Source organism: Gymnoscopelus braueri (genome assembly GCF_963280865.1).
Source record: "Gymnoscopelus braueri genome assembly, chromosome: 22".
NCBI classification, from domain to species: Eukaryota; Metazoa; Chordata; class Actinopteri; order Myctophiformes; family Myctophidae; genus Gymnoscopelus; species Gymnoscopelus braueri.
Genome location: NC_137624.1, coordinates 26,021,064 through 26,040,023, shown reverse-complemented (window position 1 = coordinate 26,040,023; position 18,960 = coordinate 26,021,064). Strand labels below are relative to the sequence as shown.

At 43.5% G+C, this 18,960-nt stretch overlaps 1 protein-coding gene across 1 annotated transcript in view; it reads right to left on the bottom strand.

Annotated features, from left to right (window-relative positions):
• pappaa (pregnancy-associated plasma protein A, pappalysin 1a) overlaps positions 1 to 18,960 on the bottom strand; it is a 189,150-nt gene that overhangs the window by 112,166 nt on the left and 58,024 nt on the right. The window contains 1 exon segment of the mRNA XM_080418844.1: positions 14,492 to 14,996. Within this exon segment, the coding sequence (XP_080274970.1) occupies positions 14,492 to 14,996 (505 nt within the window).

The window sequence follows — 18,960 nt, the reverse complement described above, 5'->3', positions numbered from 1 at the left end:
TGTGCAAATCTTTGAATAAATATATATATTTATTTTAAAGCGAACATTTTTAACTCATATATTTGCTTCTGGAGGTCCCTGACACAACACATACATATCATTTTGTGGGGCCCTTGACATGGAAAAAGTTTGAGAAAGTTTGGAGAGACAGAGAGAGAGAGAGAGAGAGAGAGAGAGAGAGAGAGAGAGAGAGAGAGAGAGAGAGAGAGAGAGAGAGAGAGAGAGAGAGAGAGAGAGAGAGAGAGAGAGAGAGAGAGAGAGAGCAAAGAGAGAGAGAGCAGAGGATGAGGGATAATTTCCTATAGCAGCAGATAGGTGGAGTGGGGTAAAGGTATATAGTGATAAGACATCAGACAATGTTCCTACTGTGTGTGCAGAACGCCAGTCATTCTGCACCTTTCATCTTTCATTTCAACCTCCCCCAGTCTCATATATACAGTATAGTAGACCACATACCTCCCATTTGATACCATTTTTAATCTACACGCCACGGTAACATCCTCAGGGTCCATTTGGTTCGAGTAATTCCAAGTAAACACTTTTACTTCTACTCCACTACATCTCAGATGCAAATATTGTACTTTTACTCAGCTACAATTATTTGAAAACTTTAGTTACTAGTTACTTTTCAGATATAAATTATGATATTCTGAAACATACATTAACCACTTTAGCCCTATTTTATACCTAGGCTATTCGAAAAAACCGCGACGCGTTGTGAGCTTGTAGATCGCCTATTTCCAAATATTTGAGTACTTTTACTTTTGGTACTTTAAGTATATTTTGATGCCAATACTTTTGTACTTTTACTCAAGTACATTTTGAATTCTGGACTTTTACTTGTAACGGAGTATTTCTTATATTGCATTATTGGTACTTTTACTTAAGTAAAGAATGTGAGTACTTTTTCCACCACTGTTTGTATCTGGAAGTTGAACCCTGCTCAACATCAATTTGTAGTTTTTCATCTTTGTCTCTTTGTATCTTTTGTAGCAGCTACAAACGTCGGATGTATCTTTGTATCTTCATGTCGCCGGCTTCCATTGAAAAAGAATGGTAGCATGTATCTTTGTATCTGTGTGAACGCAGCATATGGTCCATTTGGTTCCTGATATCAATCACTTAGGAGGGGACACCTTGGAAGATTTTGAACAAATCTTCTCTTCTGGGGGTCCCTGGCACACGAAACCTTTTCAGATGGGGGTCCGCGGGGCCAATATGTGTCAATTTGGGGGTCCTTGACACGGAAAAGTTTGAGAACCACTGTCTGCCATACAGTATACATGTAGGTTTCGGATGCATTTGGACAATTTTTGGGGAGGGGATGCTCATAGGGTAGTGGTTCTCAACCAGTGGTCCGGGGACCACCAGTGGTCCTTGAGGGGGTTCCAGGGGGTCCCCAGCCAAATTAATAGTTAGAAACCAAATTGACCCTTATGTGTCTGTAACTCTGTACAAATCAAATGGACCCTAACGGGTCCATTTGGTTCCATTTGTACACTCTCAGAGTTAAACTAGAAAATGTGCTCCTCGGAGCACAAGTCTCCGCCAGCAGACTATAGCAATTATATTATCATGATTATCATGATTGATCCTGTCTTACCTCGCTTCAAAAACGTAAACGGCTTTTTGAAGTGACACACCTTTTTATTATAGGATTGTATTTCGTCATGCGTCCCTCTAGCCAATCAGAGACATTGATGTCAACATATTGACACGTATTAAGAGTTCAGCTTTGTTGTGGGATCATTTCAACTCTAGTCCTCTTCTGTGTTACAATTGTAGATGAGTATGCTTTCTTAGCTTTGGCCTTCTGCGCCTTTGCTTGACCAATGTTAGGTGGGGAAACACACACGCACAGACGGGTGACTTGGACTTACTGAAGGTACTGTTCCAATCAAGTCTGATTGATCCTGTTTTACCTCACTTCAAAAAGTAAGGGCTTTTTGAAGTGACACACCTATTTATAGAATTTTATTTCGTCACGCGTCCCTCTAGCCAATCAGAGGCATTGGTGTCAACAAATTGACACGTGTCACGTGGAGCTTGCCCAATGTTAGCTTGGCTAACAATGTTTGCTCACACAAAGCGAAAACATATTCTCCACCTTCGGCGGAGACAATGAACACTAATGATGATGATACAGTGTAGATGGCATATCTTTTCAAATGGGGGTCCGTGGGCTAATATGTGTCAATTTGGGGGTCCTTGACGCGAACAATGTTGAAAACCACTGTCATAGGGTACCTCCACCAGAGGGAGTTCCGCTGACAATGTTCATCCCCCAAGTTCAATTCGCGGGTAAAACTGTACTCTACTTTTGGAAAAATGTAAAAACCAATTCTGGTATTCTATTTAATTTTTTGTTGGGTGGGGGGAGGGGGTTCTAAATTTCAGCACAGCAGTGCATTGATATTCAAAATAAAATGTACTTTGTAAACTTTGAAATTTGTCCTTTTGAATACTTTTGACAATTTACTTGAGTTTTATATATATATATACACTTTGTCCACCACTGACTTGATCCTTGAGTCAGTGGACACCCTAAACAAACACAGACCTTCCTCAGTGGCTCTCCTTTAGGTAGTGCCTCTCTCTCTCTCTCTCTCTCTCTCTCTCTCTCACCCCTTCTCTCTGCCTCTCTCTCTCTCTCCCCTTCCCTCCGTACAGTACAGAAAGATGTGTATTTTGATTAATAGCGTGCCGTGATGGACGTGGAGAGAGGGCCCTCCAGGGGCCTCTTAACCCCTTCGACCCGGGAAAGCGTCCGTGTGTCATTTTAGATTTAAATGTTGGCTACTAAAAAAATGGCAGATCTTCAAGCTCACGGCGCGTCGTTTCGTGGCCGCACTGCAAGCTCGTACGCATCTGTGTCACTTTAGATGTCTTTGGCTATTCAAAAATAGCAGATATACAAGCTCATAGCGCGGCACCGAGTGCCGCGCTATGAGCTTGTATATCTGCTATTTTTGAATTTTTGTGTTTGAAAGACGTTGAATAATTTAGAATTTTTCTACACAAATCTTCTCTTCTAGGGGGGTCCCTGGCACAAAACGTTTTCAGGTTAGGGGTGTGTGGGGGGGGGGGGGTCATTTTGGGGGTCCTTCATTTCGTAGAATGGGCCCCAGGTCTTAATGGGTTAAAGTGGCCCCTCTCCACTTTGAGCTCAGGCCCATGGTCAACAAAGGGAGTCGGCCGGCCCGGGCCCAAAAGGCTCCATTCAGATAGTGGGGCTTTTGTGAGAGCGCCCTGAGCCCCATTTTGACACTGAATCAGACTCAAAGTCAAAAGTTCAGAGGCCATCAAGATCAAAGGCATTACCTTATAAAAGAGACCACATTTGAAAAATTGCCCCAGATGTTCCCATGCTGATACAATAAAAAAAAAGATGAAGTGGCAATATTGCCAACGCAGAATAAGGACCCTATTTCCTTTTGCCTTTTTTTTCTTTTTTACTATTTTGAAAAACATTTTAAAATAGTGAAAATAGCCGATCTACATTGTAGCTTGTAGATCGGCTATATGAAGTATTTTAAATGTTTTTTTAAAACAACAAAAAATGCCAAAAAACTAAAGCAAGACAAGCCTCTATTCCACTTTCCAAATGACATATGTGCTATGCACTACAAGGACCAATACGTGATGTCAATAAGTCATTATGGCTTCAACCATAATATCGTGAACACATGAAAGTGTTTTAGCTTTCACATAATTGAATGTGAAAGAAAGAAAGGAAGAAAGAAAAATACCTGAACAATTAAAGCTGCAAAGTGGAACTTATTTGACTAAATACATTTATATTTTAACCAACCATGTTAATATAAGATAACTATCACAACTGCAGTGGTTAGAGGTGGTCTGCCTACTCTTCCATTGAGAAATGTACAGCCTGGTATCTGGTCGACTAGTAGCACTAACTCCTAGTCAATGCTGGATTAACATCATCGTGCAGAAAATAAAACATGAACCTTTGAATTTCGTTCATAAATTTATATTTTCTTCAGGTACTTTTCATATAAAGCCATGCTTGAAAATGTATTAAACACAGCAATAACTTTGACCCCAAAAAAATAACTGCAAAATATTTAGTGATTTGGATTATGTCTCAAGCCAATTTCAAGTCTCTGCAAGTAGATTTTCATACCATAGTGAAATTAAGGGAATCCAATGGCTTTCTCCAACATCAAACCAACTACGGAAAGGCTTTGAAATGATCTGCGGTGTAATGCCAAGTTATACCGCCCTGAGCAAATGGGCTAAACAGGCCAGACCACCGGTATGGTGTGCTTCAAGCATGGAAGAAGCTCTGCTGGCTTGTAGATTTACGCTTAACCTTATACTCTTGTCTCACTCAAATACCAAGCTCAAAATCTACACCGTACTGCTGTATGGATCTGAAACGTGGGAGGACCACCAATAAACTGCAGACTCTCTTGAAACATCTTCTGGCGGAACAAAATCAACAACATCAAGCTGTGGGAACGCACCAAAAACAAGAACCAGCGGAGGTACAGCTCATAAGGACATTGCATTACATTACAGTCATTTAGCAGACACTTTTATCTACTTTCTTAAACAGACAAAGACAAAGTGGAGCTGGATTGGTCACAAACTTTGAAGGAAACAAAACGGCCATAACCAACAAACCAGGCAAACAGAGCCGAGGAAGGCCCCCAGAAACACCATGGAGAAGGAGCACAGAACTCACAACTCGCACAGAGCTCGCGACGCGTTGTGAGCTTGTAGATCGGCTATTTTCAAATACGCCTAGGTATAAAATAGAGCTAAAGTGGCTAATGTATGTTTTATAATGTAATAATTTATATCTACAAAGTAACTAGTAACTAAACTTTTCAAATAATGTAGGGTAAAAGTACAATATTTGCCTCTGAGATGTAGTGGAGTAAAAGTACTGAAAATGGGAAATACTCCATTAAAGTTAAAAAAAATCCTCAAAAGGGCACTTAAGTACAGTACTTGAGTAAATGTACTTAGGTACATTACACCACTGTATATAAATATAAAATATAAAGGAATATAAATACTCGTGTCCCATGCCAAGAAAAATAGCAGGTCTACAAGCTCACAACACGTCGCGTAGCGACGTGTTGTGAGCTTGTAGACCTGCTATTTTTCAGCTTATAAATATGCCACTCATCCTCCAAAAAGATTCGACTCCAGCGGCAAACAAGGTGTCGCGTGATAAGATTTCATCATGGCTAGCTTCCATCTCCCGTGCGTTCCTAGACATTCTTTTACGAGGCCCCCCCCACCCCAGTAAAGAAGAATAGAGGCTTTATCTCCGCCATGCTCCGGGAGTCAGGCACAAGGCAACCGTAATATGCCTTTTCAAAGGTGTTTTTGATAGCGCCGGCTGATTACACGCGGAAGTGTGTGTGAATGTGAGTGCTTCTAAAGTGAGGGAGAGAGAGAGAGAGAGAGAGGGAAGTGCATTGTTGTGCCGTCGTCAATGTGTGGCCGCGGCGGTGGGCGCCTGGGCCGGGACGCGCACATGCCGTTTTGTGTTTTTTTGTGTGAGCGTGCATGTGCGTGTGTGTGTATGTGTGTGTGTATGTGTGTGTGTGTGTGTGTGTGTGTGTGTGTGTGTGTGTGTGTGTGTGTGGGGGTGTGTGTGTGTGTGTGTGTGTGTGTGTGTGTGTGTCGGGGTGTGTGTGTGTGTGTGTGTGTGTCTGTGTGTGCGCGCACGTGTGCGCGCGCACGTGTGCGTCTATGTCCAAATGTCCCCTCAAGTTTAGTAGTATTTGAGAAATATTTGAGACATATTTGAGACATTGTGAGGACCTCACAAGAGAAATGGTTGTTTTCTGGTTATAAAGAAACACACAGACACACAAAATAGCTGATCTAAAAGAGCTTGAAGTTCGGCTATTTTGGGTTCGCAACACCAGCGTGCAATTAACTTCAGGTTTTAAGGTTAGCATTAAAAATGGCAAAATGTGTATGCCCTCACAAGTATAGTAATACAAACGTGTGTGTGTGTGTGTGTGTGTGTGTGTGTGTGTGTGTGTGTGTGTGTGTGTGTGTGTGTGTGTGTGCGCCCACACACACGCATGTGTGTGCAGTGATTGGAGCGGCTGCGCATGTGAGCGCACACATATGCATATGTTTCCGTTCTGTAGCTGCTAGCTTGCTTGTTGATCTTGGCCGAGAGTCGTTCAGATGAGAGGGCCAGATAAATCTAAGGAAGTTGACGAAAATGCTTAGATTAAGCCTGCAAGAACAACAAATACGAGCGATACACATTTTGTCAGGGTGACAGCTGACATGCATTTGAGGTTTTGGACGTTCAGTCAGTTCATGGCCATTTCCTATAAATGAAAGCACTCAAAACGCAACACACTGAGACCTTTGAATCGGGATCTTCAATGGCGCATGCATGCGTGCGTCGCCCGGGAAGCTTATGGTGGAAGTTATTCAGCGATTGTACACGGCACATTTGACACGTTTTGAACAGCACGCCACATAAGTCAGTCAAGAGCTTCTGGGAGTTATTGTTATTGGTGACTCATTCACTGTTTTCTTTTTCCCCAACCGAAGCAAAAACCATAGAACCGTCTAGACAAACAGCCTTGTTAAACAAGCAAATAATCAGCTAAGCAACCAACCAGCCAACCAACAAACAAACAAACAAATACATGAATAAGGTTTGTTTTGTTTTCCAGCTTCTCAAGCTGTTCGGTGTGTCCCTGTCGGATTGGCTTCATTCATTATCTAATGCAGACGTTCCCAACCTTCTCTGGAATCAGGGCCCACTTCCAGATCTCAAAAGCGTTCGCGGCCCACCCATCTGACTACTTACAGGTAGGGTAAGTGATTTACTTTGGTTAAAATAAGTGTTAAATAGCTCTATATTCTGATAGTACTCATTGTTTGTTCAGTAAAAGGAGTGTCCTTGTCTCTCCAGATCTTAATAAAACAGAAAATGCATTTTCAGTGCTCTCTCCTGATTGGCTTAAATGTTGTCACCTTCCTGAAAATGTACTATATTCTGTTTATTAAAGAGCTGGCGAGACCCCTGTGACCGAACAAACGTTCTGTAGCAATGATTAATATCGGAATATAGTACTTTTTTTTTACATTTTTGAAAAATCTTGAAAAGCGTTTAAAAAATGATAAATCATTTTGAATTAAAAGTTTGAGAACTATTGATTTAGAAGGCATTTTGTAGAATCGGCCACGAGTCTTGATGGGTTAAAATCTTATCTTATTTGGGGGCCCAAAGTATACAAGTATTAGGTCTAACTGTATAGATCCGCTCATCTCCAATCAATCACACACCGCTTGGTAGGTCTGTAGCATAATCGGTGCTCAAATATATCAATACAAAAGATCAAATGACGTGGATGATTCGAGTCCTTATGAAGAACATTTGTGGTGCTGTGTCAGTGTTGACGGTGTGATTCCAGAGTTTGGTTCAAGGGAATCCAGTGGAGCTACAGTATAGGAACAAAGAAGCTTCTGTCTCTCAACCCCAACCTGTACGCTCCTATATCCCATTAAGACCTGAGGCCCATTCTACATAATGCCTTCTAAAACAGTAGTTCACACACTTTCAAGATTTTTTCAAAAATGTTAAAAAATAGCAGATACACAAGCTCACAGCGCGGCACGAAGTGACGCGCTGTGAGCGTGTGTATCTGCTATTTTTGAATAGCCAACGCAAACATCAAAACTTTCCCGGTTTTAATGGGATATGAGAGCGCAACCATCTACTGTAAGATTGATTTCCACCATTTAGACATAGAGACACATTTTGTTGGTGTCGGGCAGAAAACTTGTATTTCCATATTTCAACTTGCAAACTAATGCCCTACTTCGTCACACTTCAGTGTCACACAAAAGTAGCAAAAATTAAAAACTTTTGATGCTTTTGAATTGGAATCCTGAAAAGCAACGGCTTTGGGACATATGAGGTTTCCACCCCATACAGAGACGATATTCTATATTAACAATACTACACTACACTGGAATCTTTTTCTTTTTTTGGACCGGGGCCAATTTATCTGGGAGAGAGAGAGAGAGTAAAACCCTGGGAAAAATCAGGGCCGTCCCGCGGATTCCAAGAAAGAGGGGAGTGCTGCCGAAGACATCCCAGGAACCCTCTACTGTTGCCCCATTCACTCACTCTGTCTGCCCTTCATGTATATATGGTTCATATTAGCAGGATTACACAAGGCTCACTCCTAATGCCTGCCTCCTTTACGGAGGGCAAGGTGAGAGAGAGAGAGAGAGAGAGAGAGAGAGAAGGAAAGAGAAGGAAATCCACCACTGAGTAATGTAGCCATGAAAAGGGATTTTTTTTTTAAGGGGAAAGGGCATTCCTGAACTTAGATAGTTGGCCTGGGAACCCAAACACTCACAGATGTTTCAAGATATTGCTAGATTATGATGTTTTAAAAAAAGCTACTGGTCAGTGGCCATAAAAAAAATTAAATAGAACCTCCAATTTGACACGTTGTTGCAATTGTGTCGTCCCTGAAATTGTCAGCCTCGATGAAACAAAAATGATACACTATACCACACGTTTTAGCCTGAGGCGAAAAGATAAAGTCAAAATTCGCAGCCCACCCTTTCAAATTAAATATGAAAACCTTAAGTTCGCTTCCAAAGCTAATTGTGCACACGGAGGCTATCGAAGACAATTACAGTTGGAACGCGGCGCTATTTCTCACAATTAGCCAGGAAGTGAACAAACACCAACTCCGCTGCCAAAGAAAGAACCCCCCCCCCCCCCCCCCCAACCAACAAAAAAAAACTCAAACTAACTCAAACAGAGCCAACCTGAGAAAAACAACTGTGTGTTTTTGTTCCCTTTCCATGAGGAGACGTGAGGCTGTCAGAGTTCTGCGGCAGCAGTGGACTTGACAGGAGAGGAGCCAAGGAATGAGGTCGCGGGAGGGGGGAGGGGGGAGTTGGGGGGAGAGGTAGACGAACCAGGGGTTTGGGTCCCATTGAAGAGGGAGTAAAGGGGCTGTAATGGGTGATGGTGGTGGGGTGGGCTACCCCTCTCCCTCCCGTTGGCTGGGAGGTCCCATCACATCGGGGGCTGAGATGAGCTTTGAAGCCCTGACAGCTTTGAAGGCAAGGTCAGCGAGAGGATTAGCCCGTGGGCCCTGGTGTGTCTCCCAAGGACCCCGGGGGTCAAGCCAGACCCCAGAACAACCCCTCTCTCTCTCTCTCTCTCTGCCGTACCCCCTTCTCTTCATCTCACCCTCGCTCACCCTACTCCATAATTTACCCTATCGGCCTGACCTCCCGGCCCCCCCCTTAGCTAGTCCCAAACAAACCACCACCCATGGATGCAAGCCGCGGGAGCCAAGGAGTCCGGGCCCCCCACCCACCCCACCCAATGCGCCTCATTCAGAACCCCCCCACACTCCCCCAGCTCAGGTGAAGGCCAGTGGCCTGAAAGTGGGAGGTCACTTCGGCCCCCCCTCCATTTGTGGAGACGTTCCTGGACGAGCCGGTGAACCGTGACTGTCTGGTGAACTTACTGTGTGGTCAATCACAACACTTGAGTGGCTGCACCCGGAGGGTCAACCACAACACGTTACGTTGGCTTTGTGGTTGTAGCGAAAACATCTGGGCGACCTCTGAACTGGCACTTCCGCCCTGTCAAAGACGTGTTTGTTATGAGACAGAGGAGCGGGTTATGAGTGTGATGAGGCAAGACATTATACATTCTTCCTAAGCCAGAGCGCCAATCCCGTGCGCTAATCCTTCCAATGAGCGAGTGAGTGAGCGAGTGAGAGTGTGTGTGTGAGGGTGTGTGTGTGTGTGTGTGTGTGTGTGTGTGTGTGTGTGTGTGTGTGTGTGTGTGTGTGTGTGTGTGTGTGTGTGTGTGTGTGTGTGTGTGTGTGTGTGTGCGCGCGCACATGCTTATCCACTTGAACCCTAGCATCCCTTTCTGGAGGGAATTATATCACCGAAAATGGCCACTCTATACATCTACAAGCTCGTTGTGCAGCTTGTAGCTCAGCTATTTCCGGCAGATACAGTATTTGGTGTAGATGGGGGGGGAAAAGAGCAGAGTACCGAGCCGACCCTGGGTCAACTTTACGTTTAAGTATAGTATAGAGGGTTTAACCACTTAAACCCCATGCGTTGTTGAACTGAGTACCTCGGGCTGTTTTCACTCTACATTATAGGGTGAAAATAGTTGAAAACAAATGTCTCTAACACACACAAAAAATCCCGCTTTTCAACATTCACTACCAATTGTGTCCAGGTTTTCAAGTTAAAATAATAACACTTGTTTCGAGTGCTCACGTAGATGTCTTATCATGTTCTGTTCTGCTGAAAGGTGCGCTAAGTGGTAAAAAAATTATTGCCCCGTCCTGAGGAAAACACCAGATGAAAATAAAAACAATAAGACGATATCAAATGAATTGTCAAGAGCAGCGAAAAAATAGCAGACTTACAAGGTCACAACAAAGTATTATCAAATGTTTCTCTTTAATCGGATAACCCAAATGTCCTCTTCTGGGGGTCCCTGGCACAAAACATTTTCAGACGGGGAGGTCCGTGGCCAAATATGCATTACATTTTTTGAAACATCTTGAAAGTGTGAGAACTACCGATTTAGAAGGCATGTGTAGAATCGGCCTCAGGTCTTAATGCGTTGTTAATCGTGTTTAAGTGAATCAATGTCCCGGTTTGGTGTTTTTAAAATATCACACCCAGTGTGAAGAGAGTGGTGCCTTTCATGAGTTCATTTCATTAGTTACTTTTTACAGACTTCGATGACTTCAAAGTATTTTTACTAATTTTAAGTACTTTAAAATGTTTTTACTAATTTTTACGTGTTTTTACTCATTTTAAGTATTTTTACTCATTTAAAGTATTTTTTACTCAGTTTAGGAACTTTAAAGTATCTTTACTAATATTTAAGTATTTTTACTCATTTTAAGTATTTTTACTCATTTTAAGTATTTTTACTCAAAAGTGTGTGTGTGTGTGTGTGTGTGTGTGTGTGTGTGTGTGTGTGTGTGTGTGTGTGTGTGTGTGTGTGTGTATAATTAGTGTAACTGGTTGCATCTTTGTGTTGCAATCAGCCGCAGCTGTTGAGGCTGTGCTCAAACATACAGAGAGGCCGTGCACATACGGACGGACGGACATAACATACGGACACACGGACAAAGTCAGTCCTTGGAGTGGCTAGCAGCACTCAAAAATACGGTCACCCTACTCCCCCAACACACACCCCCCCACCCCTTTGCCTGTCAAGCTCCTCCAACCCATCCAGGGAGAAAATGAGAGAAACAAGACCTCTCCATATGCTCCAGTCCTTCAATTCAAAGATGTCCCATTTGATCCTCCATGCCCATGCTCCAGCCTCTCTGCTGCTGGGAGCTGACCTGACCCTGTCACTGTGGGAATGGGGTCAAACTGTTCGACACATCACAAAGAGTCAGCCAGCCAGCCAGCAGCGCCCACTGACCACCGGCGCTGGAATGCAAACCCACCACCACAGCCCATAGTGCTCTAGCTATAGCAACACCCAAACAAATACAGAGAGAATAAAAATAAAACATTCATACTCCATAGCGTAATTTCCTTTCATAAATGCGACCGATTCAACCAGGTTTATATAAAAAGGTTAAGTAGTGCGGCCTGCTATTATAGCATATACAGTGGCGGAATAAGTACTCAAGACATTTAGTTTTTACTCACGCATAAGTATCAACACCACAATATAAGAATACCCAGTCAACCGTTTTTGAAGTAGTATAAAATAGGGCATCGGTGGTTAATGTATGTTTTGTAATAATAATAATCTAAATCTGAAAAGTATCTAGTAACTAATGCTGTCAAGTAATTGTAGTAAAAAGTGAAAAAAAATTAAATTGCCTCTTAGATGTAGTGGAGTAGAAGAATCAAAAGACGGAAATACCCAAGTAACGTACTGTAAAAGTACCTCAAATAAAGTACAGTACGAGAGTAAATGTTACTTAGTTACTTTCCACCACTGAGCATAATATATATGGTCTCTGTCGGGTGGAAACCTCATATATCCAAAACTGTAAAATCGCAAAAGTAGCAGAACGACAAGCTAAAAACGCGTTTCGAGCTTGTAGATCTGCTACTTTTGATGCGTTTGTGTGACGCTGTAGTACGATCAAGAAGGGGCGTTAATTTACGAAAATATGGGAGATAAGAGGTTTCTGCCCCGACAGCAGAGTATAGTATCGTCATTCTATATCTTGCATGACATGCATACTCGCCCTATCGCGTCTTATCAAGCACTTTTTTTTTGCTTCTCACGTGAACCATGCTGACAGCGGTGAGATGGCACAACACACGGGCAGCGCCACGGAGAAGTGCCAAGCTTTATCTAGTCAGCACATTCCGTGAACAGCAAAGCACTAAACTCTCACACCGCCGTGTGCAGATAATGCACATCAACAACCCCCGTTGTTTTGCCCTTGCTAGCTTCATGGAACACGGAGGGGGGGGGAAAAAACTGTAACAAAGTACACTTACTTGAGTATACTTGTCCTTAACAACCCATTAAGACCGGGGAACGCAGCTACAAATGTCTTCTAAATCCTAACAGTTTTCTGGATACCGTATGTTGCTATAATATCAGTGGTGCTCAAAGTTTTTCCATGTATTTGGTCACGGACCCCCATCTCAAAATATTTTTGTTCCAGGGACCCCCCAAAAACAAAGATTTGAGTAACAAATGTTCGCTTTAAAAAAATATATATATATTAAAATTATTGCACACATTTTTCAAAAATAGCAGATCTACAAGCTCATAGCGCGACACCCGGTGCCGCGCAATGAGCTTGTAGATCTGCTATTTTTGAATAGCCAAAGTATAAAATAATGGCTATAGCAAAAATCTAAAATGACACAGATGCGTTCCCGGTCTTAATGGGTTGATTGGATTTTTGGATACTTCTGACTCTCACGCCACTACATTTTCAAAGACAAATATTGTACTTTTCACTCCCACTACATTAAAAAAAGCATGATGAATTAACCACACAAGCCCTATTTCAAATAGTGAAAATAGCTGAACTACAAGCTCACAATGTTTTCGAAAATCTTATGCCAAAAAATTTTAAGCCAGCAGCAATGCATTGATATTAAAACACTATACTATGACTCCAAGTACTGAGGGTTTGAGTACTTTGTCCACACACCACACTGGAACTTCACGGAACACAAGAGGAAAAAAACAAATGTGGCGGGTAAAACGTGGGTTGACCTCCGACTGCAGGAAACAAATGTTGGGCAGCAGATAGACGCTGTAGAAGCAGCGTCTGCTCGCCAAGAAGACTCTAGGGGGGCATTTAAAGCATTTATCAGGACATACCAAAAGCATATTTTTGTCGATGTTTTTCGGAGAGGAAATCTAAGACCTCTTCTTGTCTTTTATGTCTTTATAAAATAAAAAAGGAATCCCATAAATACATGGGAATGTACTCAGTCACCAGACGAAAATAAACACACTGTCCACAGTGGAAAACATCCAGCTTAAACCTGAGTAAGAGCCCAGTGGCCGATGCCAGAGTTTTGAGTCCGATTCCGCTTCTCCATTTTTGGAGAGTCCCTGACCACCGATTACAGATATTGACCAATATTTTGTCCAAAACAAAGTGCCTCCCGACTTGTGTGACGCCCGGGAATCGAACCCGGGTCTCCCCGAGTGGAAAGCAAACATCTTAACCACTAGCCTAAAGGGGAATTCCCTCGTGGTTAAGGGGAGATTAGGCTTTTGGGTCATCAGGCAGAGACTCTGAGCCACTACTGCTATACACATCGTTCCCGTAGTATGACATTCAAGTTAAATATTTTCTCGGAATCTAAAACATATGTGAAAAACAAATGCCTGGAGTTACATAGTACTTCCTTGGCCTGCTGGCAGCATGCCAAAGAAATTTGGCGCTGATCGGTCCAGTGGTTTATGAGATTAGCCCCGGACAAATAAACAAACAGACAGACAGACAGACCCACTTGTATGCGTCTTCCCTTCTTACAGAACCATGCCATGAAGATGTTTGATGCAGGAATTATGTATTTTTAATGTAATTGTCTCAGATGCCTGAGGAAGGTCCATGGAAACCAAAACATTGCCTAAATAAAAATGTCTACAATGAGCAAGTGAAGACGGTGTGCAGGTTCTTCCGTTTCATCTAAACCTCACCTATGGTCATGAAGTGTGACCGAAAGAATAAGATACAAACGGCCAAAATGAGTTTTCTCGACCACAGAGATACGGTGAGAAGTTCAGTCATCCACGAGAGACTCGGAGTAGAACCGATGCTCCTTCACTTGGAAAGGAGCCAGCTTAGGTGGTTCGGGGCATCTAGTACGGAAAAGGTTGAAGATGGATGGATGGATGGATGGATATCTAAACTCCCTGCTCTACCAACACAACTGTCCCCTGAGTTGAAAACCAGGCGTGCAACAGACACTTTGGTTAAAAAACAAAACAATAAAAAAGGAGGGGTTTACCTACCTGTCCGTATACCGTCGGGCCGGGTCCGTCAGCACCAGGCCGTGCGGGGCGTGCGAGAACGGCGGTCGGCGCAGCAGGCGGTAGCGCAGCGGCCGGCAGTGGCGGCAGAGCGGGCAGTCGGGCCGCGACGCCAGCAGCGTGGCGTCGATCTCCAGGTGCTGCTCCATGGTGAAGAACTGCACGCCGTACACCTCCTCCTCCACGGCGTCGAGGCGCAGCGTGAGCGGCGCGTCGCAGAACACGTTGCTGGGCCCCAGCGAGAGGTTGGCGCCGCCGACGGTGAGCAGCAGGATGTTGTGGATGGCGGGCAGCGCCGTCTCCTCGGGGCTGAAGAAGGTCACCCAGACGGTGAGCGCGTCGGGCACCAGCGGGTGCGCGAACTCCAGCTGCAGCATGCAGCCCTGGGGCGGGCACTCCGAGAGGCCCACGGCGCCCTGCTCGATGCCCGAGTTGGGGCTCCAGGTGCGGACGCTGGGCTCGCACACCTGCTCCACGTCCGGCGGGCCTGTGTGTTGGAGGGAGGGAGGGAGGGGAGGGGAGGGAGGGAGGGGAGGGGGGGGGAGGGGGGGTCAAAACAATTAACCACTTTAAAGCCTTCTAGAGTCTAGACCATTGGTTCTCAAAATTGGGGGGTGGGGGGAGGGGGGGGGGGGGTTTCCAGGGGGTCCCCAGCAAAAGTAGTTAATGTAGCAACCACTTTTATCCATTTATATGTTGGCTATTAAAAAATAGCAGATCTACAAGCTCACAGCGCACAGAGCTTGTATATCTGCCATTTTCTTTTTATATTTTTGAAAAATATCGATGATTTATAAAAATGTCTATCTATCTATCTATCTATCTATCTATCTATCTATCTATCTAGCAATCAATCTCTATATATATATCAACCTACATGCAAACACTGAAGAAATGTGATGCTGTCAACGCACATTCATGATACTTACAAGCTTGCAGCACGCTTGTACATCTGCAGTTTTTGAACATTTTTGAAAAGATCTTGAAAGTGTGAGAACTACTGATTTAGAAGGCATTCGTAGAATCGGCCTCAGGTCTTAAAGGGTTAATAGAATATAACCAGTGCATCTGCAGTGGTTGGAGGTTTGTTTGATTGATTGATTGATTGAATACTTTATTTATAACAGTTTGCAAAAAAGTACAGAGGTACAGGTATACAACAATGCTAAAGGGAACACAAAAATATCTCCCCCATGGCCAGGCAGAGATTCAATCGTGTAATAGCGGAAGATATTATAAGGTCTCCCAAATTAAAATAAGACTGAGGATTTGACAGTACTTGTGTATGTAGTTAAAGACATCCAAGCCCCAGATGGTGGGGAAAATGGACAAACCGCCACAAACAGTAAAACAAAAAAAAGATCTGATTGGTCCTAGCACATAACAGTACAAAGACTTGTTTGTCTGAATAAATAAACAAATCGTTACTAAAGATAAAGCCACTGGCCAATAACTCCTTTGAAAGCCAGAATAAAAAAAACTTAAATCCCTGACGAAATTAACAATAAATTTATGGTCAATTATAAACTTAACAGCGTTGTTATGACGGCTGAATGCGGATCAAGAGTTGACGTCAACAATCTCATTAGTTTATCTAAGAGTCCCTGACGACTCCCCGTCCGCTTATCGTCCAGACAAACATGAAACGGAGTTCAAAAATTGTGTCAGTCCCAGATGGAAGAGGAAAGGCAGAGCTCGAGGAGCGTATACCTTCCGACACCGAACAGGGCTACTCGCTTCGGCACGCGATCCCCTAACCACCCCCTGTGGTGGGGGGGGGGGGGTGGCACCGACTCCTAACATGGCTGGAGTGCAAGCACGAGTTGTGCTTTTTAACCCATTAAGACCTGAGGCCGCTTCTAAACATTTTCTAAATCGTAACAGTTTTTCGGGAAAAAAAATTGTAAAAAAAATGTTCACGATTTTTCAAAAATAGCAGATCTACAAGCTCGTAGCGCGGCACTCGGTGCCGCGCTATGAGCTTGTATATCTGCTATTTTTGAATAGCCTAAAGAAATCTAAAAGTGACACAGATGCGTTCCAGGTATTAATGGGTTAATGCAATGAACCGTAAGAACAAAAATTTCCGCGTGTCAACCAAAAATAGTCGATCTACAAGCTCACAACGCATCGCGGCGCGACGGGTTCGTGAGCTTGTAGATCGAACATTTTCGGTGCACGCGCGCCAATTTGTGTTCTTACGTCGCACTTAAAAGCACAACTCGTGCTTGCACTCCAGCCATATTTGGAGTCGGCGCACCACAGCTCACTCGCATTATCCCGAGTGACGTAGGCTTTAACATTCATCAAGCGAGGGGGCTTTGAGAGAGCCAGCGCCGAGCGGCAGACACTGTGTTCTCCCTCCATTTCCTTTTGTTGCATTTCCAAACTGGCAACCAACAAAGCCATTTGCTAACCTCATTTCTGGGCACTGCGCAAAAATTCCAGTGTTTAATCAAGTGAGCACTGAACGTGGTTTCCAGGCCACATTATCTCAACACATTTATTATTATAAGTGTGTGTGTGGTCAGTGCAAGAAGGTAAGTTAAAGAAGGAGGAGAAAAAAAGAAAGAAAAAAAAGGGGGAGAGAGAGAGAGAGAGAGAGAGAGAGAGAGAGAGAGAGAGAGAGAGTTGAGATACTCCAAAGCTTTTCTCGCTCTACTCCCTCCTCGTGTAGTCCTGGCATTCTGGGCTGAGTTTTTCATTGAGTTTGCAGGGAAAGGGAGATGCAGCCACTGAAAATATTTTGTAATGTCAGCTGTTATGATGGGCCGGTTCTCCGGGCTCTGGCTCCGCAGCTAATGGCTAATGTGGTCGGAGATTTAAGAGGAGACAGAATAGGGGTGTCATCCACTGCGAAACCCAAGACAATGTAAACCATTTATTCAACATGCAAAGATGCTTCTACAGTTTTGACTTTATTCCCCAAGATCTAACTCGCCTAACTAGAAGAGCTACAGTCAGTTGTTTTAATTAATTGGTTTTATTAATATTAAGTGTTTTTTTAATTATTACTATTATTTCACATCCAAAAGATTAACCGCTTAAGCCCTATTTCACACACTGTCATACAATAGCCAGCCTGCGACCTCCCAAAGCGTTGACGTGTTGTGAGCCTCGTAGACGGTGCAATTCTTTTGCTGTTTTTCCGCCCCCCAAAAATAATCGGTACGCCAGGTTTGAAAGCGGTTAAGTAATTCAAACTCGGGCCATCTGCAACGTGTTACACAGAAAAAGCTACCTGTTCTAGGTAATAAAAATGTGCATGCATCTTCACCGGAGACTCGAAAGAATTACATTTTAATTTCTCTCTCAGCGCTCTCAGACGTAACGTACGCAGTGGAACATATGCTCCCCAGAAAAACGTTCGCTTTCAGCCGCTCACACACTGCTACATAAACAAGAGGCAAGATTGACCTAGAATTCCCTCAGAGGCAGTAGAGAGGCCCTAAAAGTGACTAAACCGCCCCAGACCTGTGCTTTTGAATATGAGTCCTTGCTTTCTCTGTTGATTAGCTAATCCCATCTGGGTATTAGGCTGTCTACGAAAACACTCGTTCAAGGAAAAAGAGGTGAAAGACACTGGGCGTCATTCCAGCTTAACCCCTTCAGACCGGGAAAACGCATCTGTTGTGTGTCGTTTTTAGATTTCTTTGGGCTATTCAAAAATAGCAGATATACTGTACAAGCGCATAGCGCGGCACCGAGTGCCGCGCTATGAGCTTGTAGATCTGCTATTGTTTTGAAAAATCGTGAAAATGTGTGCAAATCTTTGAATATATATATATTTTTAAGCAAACATTTTTTATTCAAATCTTTGCTTCTGAGAGATTCTACAAATGTCTGTTTTTACTTATGTTGCTATAATATCAGTGGTTCTCAAAATCTTTCATGTAAGGACCCCCAAAATTATATGTATTTGTCCGCGGACCCCCATCTCAAAACATTTTGTTCCAGGGACCCCCCAGATGCAAAGATTTGAGTAAAAAAAATGTTTGCTTAAAATATATATTCAAAGATTTGCACATTTTCACGATTTAAAAAAAATAGCAGATCTACAAGCTCGGTGCCGCGCTATGAGCTTGTATATCTGCTATTTTTGAATAGCCTAAGTATAAAATAAAAGTTTAAAGTGGTTACACGGATGCGTTCCTGGTCTTAATGAGTTAATTGCAGCTGAGGTTGAATGCGGGCCATTGTGTCTGTGTGCCCAAGGCCCTTCTTCATGGCTGGACTCTCTAGACGGACTGTAGAGTGGAGCGAGAGGGCTGGGGAAAGGTGTGTGAACCAGGGACAGGGATACAGATGGATGCTCGCTGCTCTTGCTGCATGGGGGCTAGCTCTTACAAGCAGAACGGGAGGCAGAAAGAATCTGCCTCTGGATTAATCCATTACGACCGGGAACGCATTCCGTGTCATTTTAAGATTCCTTTGGGCTGTTCAAAAATCGC